The sequence below is a fragment of the Chrysemys picta genome, chromosome 17 (assembly GCF_011386835.1).
Source record: "Chrysemys picta bellii isolate R12L10 chromosome 17, ASM1138683v2, whole genome shotgun sequence".
NCBI classification, from domain to species: Eukaryota; Metazoa; Chordata; order Testudines; family Emydidae; genus Chrysemys; species Chrysemys picta.
In genome coordinates this window covers 20,999,742-21,013,067 of record NC_088807.1, presented here as the reverse complement: position 1 = coordinate 21,013,067, position 13,326 = coordinate 20,999,742, and the positions used below count along the sequence as shown (strand labels likewise).

Below are 13,326 nucleotides of genomic sequence, written 5' to 3'. Positions count from 1 at the left end.
TCACCTCACATCACAACTGTGTGTCTGTCTGAGAGGCGTGTTTTAGTGAAACACAAGCTATTGGGCTTAATATGAGGGTAAGTGGGTGAAACTTCCTGGCCTGTGAAATACAGGTCAGATTAGGAGATCAAATGGTGGCCACATCAGGCCTAAACATCTCTGACTCTATGAAGTGTGCGGGGGGAGGAACAGATCCTGCTGTTTTACTGTTTCTCCTGCTTGTTCCCTAGAATCACTAGTGAGCAGTGGGGTGATTTGGGGGAGCAGCTGAGACACCCAAACAGGCTGGCCAGGGGCAGACACCAGCCCTGCGAGGGAGAGGTGGGCGTGGCAGTGACTTCACAAGGGCCTTGGGCAGGAACTCAGCCTATTGGACAAAGGTGGTGAGGCGGCTGTGACCTCACAGAGCTCCCTTGACATCAGACATGCAGTACAGGGGGGCAGGGCAGGGGGAACCTCAGAGACCCCTGTGGCCTTGCTGCAGCAAACCTCCTTCTCGCCGCCTCTCCTGGGGGATTTGTGTTCACGCACCTGAGTGCTAAGGAGGAGCTTCTGTGGGAGTTTTCTCCTTTCCAGCTTGATGCTGTAGAACGCCGACACCCCGAGGAGAAGGTAAGATTCCCAATGAAGGTTGGAAAATGTTCAGTCTGATCCAAACTTTCCCCCAGGAACAGAAGTTCATCACAGCCCCTTCCCCCAGAGCCAGGTTAGGGCAGATTGGGGCACCCAGGGCTGCTGGGGGGTCACAGACTGGGTCTCAGGAGGTAGTGAGATGACCGCGTTGAGTCTGGGAAGCGGGGAGGAGGCTGCAGGGACACATGGGGACGGGAGTTGCAGGGACAGGGGCTGATGTCCCTGACTGAATGGGAGAGGCTTGAGGTCAGCCAAGGTCTGCATGGGGGAGGCTTCCCAGGTCCCTAACTATCCCCCCCCCCCCCACAATAAAACTCTTCTCCCACTCACAAACAACACCCTCCAGGTTCACTCCTAGGCCTGGTCTACACTACGGGTTTAGGTCGACTTTAGAAGCGTTAAATCGAATTAAGCCTGGACACGTCCACACAACGAAGCCCTTTCTTTCGACTTAAAGGGTCCTTTAAACCGGTTTCTTTACACCACCTCCGACGAGGGGATTAGCGATAAAACCAGCCTTTGCGGGTCGGAATTGGGGTAGTGTGGACGGAATTCGACGTTATTGGCCTCCGGGAGCTATCCCACAGTGCTTCATTGTGACCGCTCTGGACAGCACTCTCAACTCAGATGCACTGACCAGGTAGACAGGAAAAGACCCGCGAACATTTGAATTTCATTTCCTGTTTGCTCAGCGTGGAGAGCACAGGTGACCACGCAGAGCTCATCAGCACAGGTAACCGTGATGGAGTCCCAGGATCGCAAAAGAGCTCCAGCATGGACCGAACGGGAGGTACGGGATCTGCTCGCCATATGGGGAGATGAATCAGTGCTAGCTGAACTCCGTAGCAGTAAAAGAAATGGCAAAGTATTAGAAAAGGTCTCCAAGGCCATGAAGGACCGAGGCCATAACAGGGACACACAGCAGTGCCGCGTGAAAATTAAGGAGCTACGGCAAGCCTACCACAAAGCCAGAGAAGCAAACGGAAGGTCCGGGGCAGAGCCGCAAACATGTCGCTTCTACGCGGAGCTGCATGCCATTCTAGGGGGTGCAGCCACCACTACCCCAACCGTGTGCTATGACTCCGTCAATGGAGAAACACACAGGGATGACGGTTCGGGGAACGAGGAAGATGAGGATGGAGGTACTGTAGGTAGCTCACAGCAGCAAGAAAGCGGAGAAACCGGTTTCCCCAACAGCCAGGATATGTTTGTGACCCTGGACCTGGAACCAGTAACCCCCGAACTCACCCAAGACCCTCAGGGCACACAGGAGACCTCTGGTGAGTGTACCTTTGTAAATATTTGTAAACATTACACATGGTTTAAAAGCAAGCGTGTTTAATGATTAATTTTCCCTGGCAATCGTGGCCAGTACATGTACTGGAAAAGTCTGTTAACGTGTATGGGGATGGAGCGGAAATCCTCCAGGGACATCTCCAGAAAGCTCTCCTTCATATACTCCAGGCCAGTAGCACGTAGTCTGGAATCATTGCATAACAAAGCATGGCAGCGTATGGTCCCGGTGTTTGCTGGCATGCAGACAATATCCATTCCTTATCTCTCTTTGTTATCCTCAGGAGAGTGATATCATTCACGGTCACCTGGTTGAAATGGGGTGATTTTATTAAGGGGACATTCAGAGGCGCCCGTTCCTGCTCTTCTGAACAGAAATGTTCCCCGCTGTTAACCACGCGGTGGGGGGAGGGGTGAAGTGATCATCCCAGAGAATCATGTGTGTGTGGGGGGGGGGTGGTTTACTTGGGTTTGTGCCGCATGTTAACCGGGAAACCGCAGCCCCTCCTTTTACATTGAAAACCCATTTTAAATGGACAACCCAATTCATCCTTGATATGGGAAATGCGCTGCTGTTTGAAACCCTTCCCGCATGTTAAGAAGGTTAAAAAAGCCAAAACACTGTGGCCTACCATGGCTGCCTGCAAGCCGAAATATGAGACCTTGTAATGAAAGAGTGTACCCATTGTTCTCTAAAATGTGTCTTTTTTAACCACCTCTCCCTTCTCCTCCACCAGCTGCAAATGTTTCTCCTTCGCAGAGGCTAGTGAACATTAGAAAGAGAAAACGTAGGACACGGGACGATATGTTCACGGAGCTGCAGATGTCCTCCCACGCTGATAGAGCACAGCAGAATGCGTGGAGGCAGTCAATGTCGGACATGAGAAAAGCACAATATGAACGAGAGGAGAGGTGGCGGGCTGAATGGTGGGATGAAAAGAGCAAGTGGCGGGCTGAAGACGATAGGTGGCGTCAGCTTGCAGACAGATGGCAAGAGTCAATGCTCCGTCTGCTGGAGCATCAAACTGATATGCTCGAGCGTATGGTTGAGCTGCAGGAAAGGCAGCAGGAGCAGAGACCGCCACTACAGCCCCTGTTTAACCAACAGCCCTCCTCCCCAAGTTCCATAGCCTCCTCACCCAGACGCCCAAGAACACGGTGGGGGGGGCCTCCGTCCACCCAGTCACTCCACCCCAGATGATCGCCCAAGCATCAGAAGGCTGGCCTTCAATAAGAGTTAAAGTTTTAAAATGCAGTGTGTCCTTTTCCATCCCTCCTCCCCCACCCATCCCAGGCTACCTTGGCAATTATCCCCCTACTTCTGTGAGGAACTAATAAAGAATGCATGAATGTGAAAAAACAATGACTTTATTGCCTCTGCAAGTGGTTCTCGAATTGGGGAGGGGAGGGTGGGGTGGGGTGGTTGGTTTACAGGGAAGTAGAGTGAACCGGGTTGGGGGGGGGGTTTGGAGGGTTCATCAAGGAGAAACAAACAGAAGTTTCACACAGTAGCCTGGCCAGTCACAAAACTCGTTTTCAAAGCTTCTCTGATGCGCACCGCGCCCTGCTGTGCTCCTCTAACCGCCCTGGTGTCTGGCTGCGCATAATCAGCGGCCAGGCGAGTTGCCTCAACCTCCCACCCCACCATAAAGGTCTCCCCCTTACTCTCACAGATATTGTGGAGCGCACAGCAAGCAGCAATAACAATGGGAATATTCTTTTCGCTGAGGTCTGAGCGAGTCAGTAAACTGCACCAGCGCGCTTTTAAACGTCCAAATGCACATTCCACCACCATTCGGCACTTGCTCAGCCTGTAGTTGAACAGGTCCTGACTCCTGTCCAGGCTGCCTGTGTACGGCTTCATGAGCCATGGCATTAAGGGGTAGGCTGGGTCCCCAAGGATCACGATAGGCATTTCAACATCCCCAACGGTTACTTTCTGGTCCGGGAAGAAAGTCCCTTCCTCCAGCTTTCGAAACAGACCAGAGTTCCTGAAGACGCGAGCATCATGTACCTTTCCCGGCCATCCCACGTTGATGTTGGTGAAACGTCCCTTGTGATCCACCAGGGCTTGCAGCAGCATTGAAAAGTACCCCTTGCGGTTTACGTAGTCGGTGGCTTGGTGCTCCGGTGACAAGATAGGGATATGGGTTCCGTCTATGGCCCCGCCACAGTTTGGGAATCCCATTTCAGCAAAACCATCCACTATTGACTGCACGTTGCCCAGAGTCACTACCCTTGATATCACCAGGTCTTTCATTGCCCTGGCAAATTGGATCACAGCAGCCCCCACCGTAGATTTGCCCACTCCAAATTGATTCCCGACTGACCGGTAGCTGTCTGGCGTTGCAAGCTTCCACAGGGCTATCGCCACTCGCTTGTGAACTGTGAGGGCTGCTCTCATCTTGGTATCCTGGCGTTTCAGGGCAGGGGAAAGCAATTCACAAAGTTCCATGAAAGTGGCCTTACGCATGCGAAAGTTTCGCAGCCACTGGGAATCGTCCCATACCTGCAGCACGATGCGGTCCCACCAGTCTGTGCTTGTTTCCCGGGCCCAGAATCAGCGTTCCACGTCATGAACATGCCCCAGTGACACCATGATTTCCACATTGCTGGGGCCTGTGCCTTGTGAGAGGTCTATGTCCATGTCAATTTCCTCATCACTCTCGTCGCCGCGCTGCAATCGCCTCCTCGCCTGGTCCGGGTTTCGCCTTGGCATGTCCTGGCTCTGCATATACTCCAGGACAATGCGCGTGGTGTTCATAGTGCTCATAATTGCCGCAGTGATCTGAGCGGGCTCCATGATCCCAGTGCTAGCGCCTGGTCAGAAAAAAGGCGCAAAACTAGTATCTGATGGACCAGGAGAAGGAGGGAGGGCCGAGTGACGACATGGCGTACAGATACAGGAACAGGGAATTAAAATCAAGAAAGGTGGCTGTGCATCAGGGAGAAACACAAACAACTGTCACACAGAATGGTCCCCCCAAAGATTAAACTGAAAACCCTGGGCTTAGCAGGCCGTTGATTTCACGGAGGAGGGGGAAGCAAATGAATACAGAAAAATCTATTTTTTACATCTTAAGCTGGCAGCCGACGGTGCAGCATGAGTGATAACCTCTGCAGTATGATGATGACGGTTACCAATCGTAATATACCATCGTCTACCAAAAGGCAAGGGGCTGCTGCTGTGTAGCAATGCAGCCCCACGTCCGCCAGCCCCACGTCCGCCAGCACCCAGATCACCCTCGGCCTCTTCTGGGTGCTTAGCAGACAATACTGGGATATTGGCAGAAAATACTATACTACGACTGGTAGTCATCATCATCGAGACAGTAGCATGTCTGCCCAGGTGCCCATGATTGACAGCCATTGCAGTACGATGACGACGGATACCAGTCATAATATACCATCTCCTACCAAAGGGCATGGGGCTGGTGCAATGCAGCCCCACGGCTGCCAGCCCCACGGCTATTACTCATGCTACACCGTCTACCGCCAAAAGGCAGTTAGCAGCTGCTGCTGTGTAGCAATGCAGTCCCACGTCTGCCGGCACCCAGAGGACATATGGTGACGGTGAGCTCAGCTGAGCTGAGCGGGCTCCATGCTTGCCGTGGTATGTTGTCTGCACAGGTAACCCAGGTAAAAAGGCACGAATCTATTGTCTGCGTTGCTGTGACGAGGGGGGAGGGGCCTGACGACATGTACCCAGAACCGCCCGCGACACTGTTTTGCATCATCCGGGCATTGGAATCTCAACCCAGAATTCAAAGAAAAGGCGCGAACCACTTCTCGGCTCTCTGAGCTGTGGCGCAAACGTAGTATCTGACGGACTAGGGGAAGGAGGGAGGGCGGGCCGAGTGACGACATGGCGTACAGGTGTCACGGAGTATTGGGGAATTCAGGGCCCTGCACCCCCGGCTCCCTGCGATTCACCATGACTCTCAGCCAGCCAGTAAAGCAGAAGGTTTATTTGGATGACAGGAATACAGTCCAAGACAGGTCTTGCAGGCACAGACAACAGGGACCCCCTCAGTTAGGTCCATCTTGGGTCCCCGGGCGCCCCAGCCCAGCCCCCCTTGGGAGGTCAGAGCCATCTCTGCCTCCCAGCCATCTCTCCAGCCTGCTTCCAGCACCCTGCCTTCAGCGACCCCTCCCACAGCCTTTGTTCAGTTTCCCGGGCTAAGGAGTCACCTGGCCTTCAACCCCTTCCTGGGTTCTCATGTTACACACTCAGGAATGCGCCCTCGGGCAGATCCCATCTTCCAATGCAGACTATCCCAGCCACACTCCCCTGTCAGCACTCACAGACCACAGTGAGAACAGGCCCAGTTCGTCACATCTCTCCCCCCTTCGAGACCGAACTGAGCAGGGTCACTTTAGCCAGTGACCCGGGGAAGTTCGAACCTACCCCCGTTCCCATGGATGCCCCCGCATCCCTCCCATTCCTTGGTGAGAATTACACCAGGCCCCTCCAGTTTCACGCCCCCCCTTAGGTTGGGGGTGCTTGATGGCACTCGCAGTTCGCATGTGGGAAGGTTTATGCGGCCTGAGCCCTTTTCCCACCCCCATACCTCTGGGGCTCCAACTGGGCTGTGGTCTTCTCCCAGCGCTCCAGTCTGGAGGTCTGCGCTTTGGGCTCTCTTGGTTTAGAGCCGCCCTTTTTACCTTGGCCACCCTCCGAAAAGGCTCCTCTATGCTGGGCAAGGGTCCTAAAGCTGTTTTCCCCTTGTCCCAGGCCTTCCTCCCCCTCTGACAGGGGTCACAGGATCCGCAGTACTGTCGGACAGTAACAAAGACCCCAGGCCAGTAAAAGCTCCGTAGCAGCCTCTGCTGGGTACGCCAGGTTCCCTGGTGCCCTGCGAGGGGAATGTCATGGGCCCGGCACAGCAGCTGGCGGCGATACTTCTGGGGTACCACCAGCTGCCTCCTGATCCCCCCTAACTCCATTTTCCCTGGGGGAGCCCATTCTCGGTACAGGAACCCCTTCTCCCACAGGAACCTTTTCTGGCCACCTCGTCCCATGGTCTGTACCGCATTGAGGTCGGCCAGGTCCCTTATCTTCCGCAAGGAGGGATCTCTCTGTAACTCGGCCTGGAACTCAGCAGCTGGGACGGGGATGGCCACTTGCTCTTTCTCGCCCGCTGGGTCCGAAGCTGCAGCCTCCCTGAGCCGCGTCCCTGGGCGTTCCCTCCCCACCAGGTTAGGGTCCTGCGCCTCAGGCAAGGCACCCCCCCCCCAAGGCCAGGGCGCAGTGCCCCTCGCCGGCTCTGACCGCGGGTCACAACTAAGGCGGTCTGGGGGCTGCTTGGCCAGTCCTCTAGGTCCCCCCCCATCAACACCTCAGTGGGCAAATGGTGGTGCACTCCCACGTCCTTGGGGCCCTCCTTGGCCCCCCATTTCAGGTGTACCCTCGCTACGGGAACCTTGAATGGGGTCCCACCCACCCCGGTCAGGGTCAGGAAGGTGTTGGGCACCACCCGATCTGGGGCCACCACCTCGGGCCGGGCCAGTGTCACCTCTGCGCCCGTGTCCCAGTAACCATAAACTTTCTTCCCATCCACCTCCAGGGGAACAAGGCACTCGCTCCGCAGGGACAGCCCCGCGCCAACCCTGTAAACGGAGAACTTTGAATCCGGAGCATCTGGCCCCCCAGAGAAGCTGGCCTGGGGCTCTCCTCCCTCCTTAGCAGGTGGTACTCTGCCAGCCCCCCTTCCCTGGGAATGCTGCCTCTCGCCGGGCTGGGTCTCTACCCAGTCAACCCTCTGTGGGTTCGGCCTGCTCAGTCTGTCCCTGAGCCTGGGGCACTGGGCCCGTATGTGGCACTTTTGGCCACAGTGGTAGCAGCCCATGTCCCATGGGTCCCCTTGAGTGGGTCGGATGGTCCTGATGCCGGATGTTCCCCTCTGATGGGGTTTTTCTGTATTTTCCCACGGGGAGGTCCCATGGTGACTCTCTCTCTGCGTTGTGGTGGGATTGCTCCTTTGGGACTCCTCCCTTTTATCTCCTGACCGGCTCTTTACGAACTCATCGGCCAGCCGGCCTGCCTGTCGCGGGTTCTCTGGCTTTCTGTCCACCAACCACAGCCTCAGGTCAGATGGGCACCGCTCATACAGTTGCTCCAGTACCAGCAGTTTGACCAGGTCCTCCTTCGTCTGGGCCCCATCAGCCCACTTGCTGGCGTATCCTTCCATGCGGGCGGCTAGTTGCAGATATGAGATCTCAGGGGTTTTATCCTGACTCCGGAACCTTTCCCGGTACATCTCAGGAGTCAGCCCAAACTCTCGTAGCAGGGCCTTTTTGAATAGTTCGTAGTCCCCTTTCTCTGCCTCTTCCAGTTGGCGGTACAATGCCACGGCTTTGGGGTCCAGTAAGGGGGTAAGGACCCGGAGTCTGTCCGCGGGATCAACCCGGTGCAGCTCGCAGGCCGTCTCAAAGGCCTCCAGGAAGTCATCCATGTCCTCCCCCTCCTTGTATGGGGCCATGATGCACTTATCAAAGCTCCGTGCAGTCCTGGGTCCCCCCTCACTCACCGCAGCCGGGGGTTCGCTGCCCTTCAATCTCGCCAGTTCCAGGTCATGCTGACGCTGTCTCTCTTCATGCTGTCTCTGTCTCTCATTCTCCTGTCTCTGTCTCTCTTTCTCCTCCCGTTCATGCTGTCTCTGTTGTTCACGATCCTCCAGCTCTCTCAGTTTTAGCTCTTTCTCCCATTCCAGCCAATTCCGCTCCACGGATGCCGAACGTCGCCGGGAGGATCCTCTGCTGGCCGGCGAGCTTCGCCGGGAGGGTCCCCTGCTGGCCGGGGGGGCCACGGCGCCTTCGGTATTTGCTGGGCTCCTCCCCACCCTTCCCCTAGGCATAGGAAGGAGGGGTCTCGGGAAGCCCTCAGCAGCCGGCTGACCACTCCCAGCTGGGACAGACACTGGTGCCTGCGCTGCATTTGCCAGGCTGCTTCCCTGAGACACAGGGATCGGTTCATTCGCGCGATCTTCCTCCTCCAGCCGGGCAATGAGCTGTGCTTTGGTGAGCCTCCCAATGCACAGCCCCCTCTGCTTGCACAGCTCCACCAGGTCGCTCTTAAGCCGCTTGGCATACATCTTCCTGCTGGCCACTCACCGGCCTGTGTGCTCACAGCTCCCCACAGTTCCCAGGGGGCCCCCTAGTGTGCCAGCCCTTCTCGAGGTCACCACCTCTCTGCCAGGGTCGAGCTGCAGGCTCCTCCGCCCCTGGGACCACTCGCTGCGATCCCCCCGGGGGACCCTGTTACTGCAAAAGTCCTTCTCGCTGGTCACACACTCCCAGGGGTAACAAACGTCTCTCTCCCACTCTTCAGCAGGCCTGGTCCCCGTCAATCCCCCTTCGTTTTACTGCTCCCCAGTCACTTACTGCAGGAAGCGCCGTCCACGGGGTGCAGTAGATCCCACCGCTACCACCAGTTGTCACGGAGTATTGGGGAATTCAGGGCCCTGCACCCCCGGCTCCCTGCGATTCACCATGACTCTCAGCCAGCCAGTAAAGCAGAAGGTTTATTTGGATGACAGGAATACAGTCCAAGACAGGTCTTGCAGGCACTGACAACAGGGACCCCCTCAGTTAGGTCCATCTTGGGTCCCCGGGCGCCCCAGCCCAGCCCCCCTTGGGAGGTCAGAGCCATCTCTGCCTCCCAGCCATCTCTCCAGCCTGCTTCCAGCACCCTGCCTTCAGCGACCCCTCCCACAGCCTTTGTTCAGTTTCCCGGGCTAAGGAGTCACCTGGCCTTCAACCCCTTCCTGGGTTCTCATGTTACACACTCAGGAATGCGCCCTCGGGCAGATCCCATCTTCCAATGCAGACTATCCCAGCCACACTCCCCTGTCAGCATTCACAGACCACAGTGAGAACAGGCCCAGTTCGTCACAACAGGTACAGGGAATTAAAATCAAGAACGGTGGCTGTGCATCAGGGAGAAACACAAACAACTGTCACACAGAATGGTCCCCCCAAAGATTAAACTGAAAACCCTGGGCTTAGCAGGCCGTTGATTTGACGGAGGGAGGGGGAAGCAAATGAATACAGAGCAAATCTATTTTTTACATCTTAAGACGACGGTGCAGCGTGACTGATAGCCCTCGGCATCTTTCTGGGTGCTTGGCAGCAAATACTGGGCGCTTGGCAGTTAGTGTATTACGATGGCCTTCAGGCCTATTGCACAATCTGCTGCTCAGGGAAGACTCTGCTAATGTGCGATGACCCAACTTGTAATAGGACGGTTAACAGTCGTAATACACCATCTACTGCCAAAAGGCAAGGGGCTGGTGCAATGCAGCCCCACGGCTGCCAGCACCCAGATCGCCGATGAAGGCTACCAGTCTACTGCACCGTCTACCGCCAAAAGGCAGTTAGCAGCTGCTGCTGTGTAGCAATGCAGTCCCACGTCTGCCGGCACCCAGAGGACATATGGTGACGGTGAGCTCAGCTGAGCTGAGCGGGCTCCATGTTGTCTGCACAGGTAACCCAGGTAACCCAGGTAAAAAGGCGCGAATCTATTGTCTGCTGTTGCTGTGACGGGGGGGAGGGGCCTGACGACATGTACCCAGAACCTCCCGCGACACTGTTTGCATCATCCGGGCATTGGGATCTCAGAATTCCAAGGGGCGGCGGAGACTGCGGGAACTGTGGGATAGCTGTGGGATAGCTACCCATAGTGCAATGCTCCGGAAGTCGACGCTAGCCTCGTACTGTGGACGCGGTCCGCCGACTAGAGCACCTAGAGCATTTTATTGTGTGGACACACACAATCGGCTGTATACAACCGATTTCTATAAAACCGGCTTCTATAAATTCAAACTAATTTCGTAGTGTAGACATACCCCTAGACTCCTTCCCTCTCCCTCAGCTCCTCCATTACCCCTGATTCCCCCGCACCTTTGCACTGCTTCTGACAGGTGCAGGAAATACAGTTCTGTCATGTGATTTAAATGAATTACTCAAAGTTCTGTGTTAATATGCCTGTTAGGATATAGATATTCAGGCCTGTCTGCAAAGGCCTAGACTTTAAGAATTTAGGTGTATTCTTATCACGTAGCTAGTTATAGAGGTATAAAAGAGAGAATCAAAATCACTGTCTGGCTGTGTAAGGGCCTTCTCTCACTGTCACAGTCTAGGGCCTGGTCACATCCTCACATTCCAAACTGGTTACATTGAAATAAGGTGCTATTGGGCTGTTAGGAATCCAATCCTGTCCTGATATCCCCATCACCTCCAGAGAAAGGGAAGAGCCTAGAAGATGGAAAAGGAAACTTAGTTTGATAGCATCCTGTCTGGCAAGAACTCACTTATCAATAGCTGGGATGTGAAATCCTCATTTCTGTGTTGTTCTATCACTGTAGTCTCCACTTCCCTATTGTTTGTCTGTATAATCTCTTGTCTGGTTCTGTGATTGTTTCTGTCTGCTGTATAATTAATTTTGTTGGGTGTAAACCAATTAAGGTGGTGGGATATAATTGGTTAAATAACCATGTTACAATATGTTAGGATTCAGAGTAGCAGCCGTGTTAGTCTGTATCCGCAAAAAGAAGAACAGGAGGACTTGTGGCACCTTAGAGACTAACAAATGTATTAGAGCATAAGCTTTCGTGGACTACAGCCCACTTCTTCGGATGCATATAGAATGGAACATATATTGAGGAGATATATATACATATATATGGGCTGTAGTCCACGAAAGCTTATGCTCTAATAAATTTGTTAGTCTCTAAGGTGCCACAAGTACTCCTGTTCTTCTTTTTATGTTAGGATTGGTTAGTTAAATTTCAGTAAAATGATTGGTTAAGGTATAGCTAAGCAGAACTCAAGTTTTACTCTATAGTCTGCAGTCAATCAGGAAGTAAGGGGGGAATGGGAACAGGGACTGGGGGTGGGGGAATTGGGATCATGTTTTGCTAAGGGGGGGAATGGGAACAGGGTCACAGGCAAGGCTCTGTGGTGTCAGAGCTGGGAAGGGGGACACTAAGGAATGAAATTGGAATCGTGCTTGCTGGAAGTTGACCCCAATAAATATCAAATTGTTTGTACCTTCGGACTTCGGGTATTGTTGCTCTCTGTTCATGTGAGAAGGACCAGGGAAGGGAGAGGGTGAAGGAATAAACCCCCTAACAATGCCTAGTGAGGAAACTATTTTTTTTTTAAATTACCAGCATCTTTTTTTTTGGTCTGTATTGTTACAGACACACTCATTGACAGATCTTTTAAAATAAATAACCAAAATAATTGAAACTGGCGTGATTATATTGTGTTATTTTGGCAAATAAAATTTGCAGAATTTTTAATATTTTAGTGCAGAATTTTGAAGTTTTGCCACAGAATTGCCCCAGGAGTATACAGTTGTCCAGACTGGTGGGAAGTGAATTCAGTAATGGGGATGGTGCTGGCTGGGCAGCTCCTGGGCCCCAATTCCTCTGTGCGTCCCCAGAGCGGAGCTACCCTGGGGAAGCATCCCCCTCGCAAAGGATCCCTACTCTGCAACTCCCCCTGGGGGCAGGAATCCCCCATCCCTCAGCCCCAAATCTCCAGTGGCTGCTATCTCCTCTGGCTGGGGAACCTTCAGTGACTCTGTCCTGGTCCCCTTGCAGGGTTCCCCTCTGCTGGGCCCAGAGCAGAGCCTGGTTCTGAGCATCCCACCGGGGTGAGACCCCCTGAGGGTCTGGCTGGGTGTGGGGCTGGGAGCAGGGCCTCTCATCTGCTACCACCAGCTCCACGGGGTTGCTTGGCCCTGACCAGATGGTGCTATATCGGAAGCTGTAGCTCCCTGCGTCTCTCCGGCTGACACTGCAAATGGGAAACTCAGCCACGTCCTCCGCGGGGTCCATCGAGCGCTGTGCATCCAGGTCTCCAGCTTTATTCAGAAGGAACCTCGCTGCCTGACACTAACACTCACACCAGATGGTCATGGCTCCCCCCGGGGTGACCCCCCCCACACTGGGGCGCAGGGAGATGTTGGGTTTGGGGTAGCTGGGCTCTGCAGGCAGGAGGAGACAGGCCGCGAGACACAGGCCCCGGCACGGTCACTGCGCCCTGTCCCTGCAGCCCGGCCCAGTGATGAGGCTGATACAGGGGCCTGCAGAGAGAGAGTCTCCTGGATGCTCTTCCCTCGAATCCAAGACCAAGAGAGCTGGGCTAGTGACACAAGAGACACGGGGGCCCCCCACCCCCGAGCAGGGCGACGGCGCGGATCCATCTGCAAGGAGCCCAGGGAGGGGTGGCTGGGGCAGGGCAATGAGAGGCCTTTATTTCAATCAGCTGGGGAAGGAGAAATCAGTTGAGTGGGGAATGATCACAAGTGAATCAGAGTTGGCTGGTGTAGCAGGAACTGCTGGGTAGGGTCACACTGGGAACTATTGCTGAGCTCGCCTGGACAGTAACTGC

General features: G+C 54.6%; 1 protein-coding gene across 1 annotated transcript; it reads left to right on the top strand.

The window, feature by feature from the left end:
* Positions 1–998: 998 nt before the first annotated feature.
* Positions 999–3,275, top strand: LOC135976369 (myb/SANT-like DNA-binding domain-containing protein 2). The gene is made up of 2 exons (XM_065571659.1): positions 999–1,913; positions 2,664–3,275. Exons 1-2 carry the CDS (start codon positions 1,376–1,378, stop codon positions 3,125–3,127), a joined length of 1,002 nt encoding a protein of 333 aa, XP_065427731.1. The 5' UTR covers positions 999–1,375; the 3' UTR covers positions 3,128–3,275.
* Positions 3,276–13,326: the final 10,051 nt, after the last annotated feature.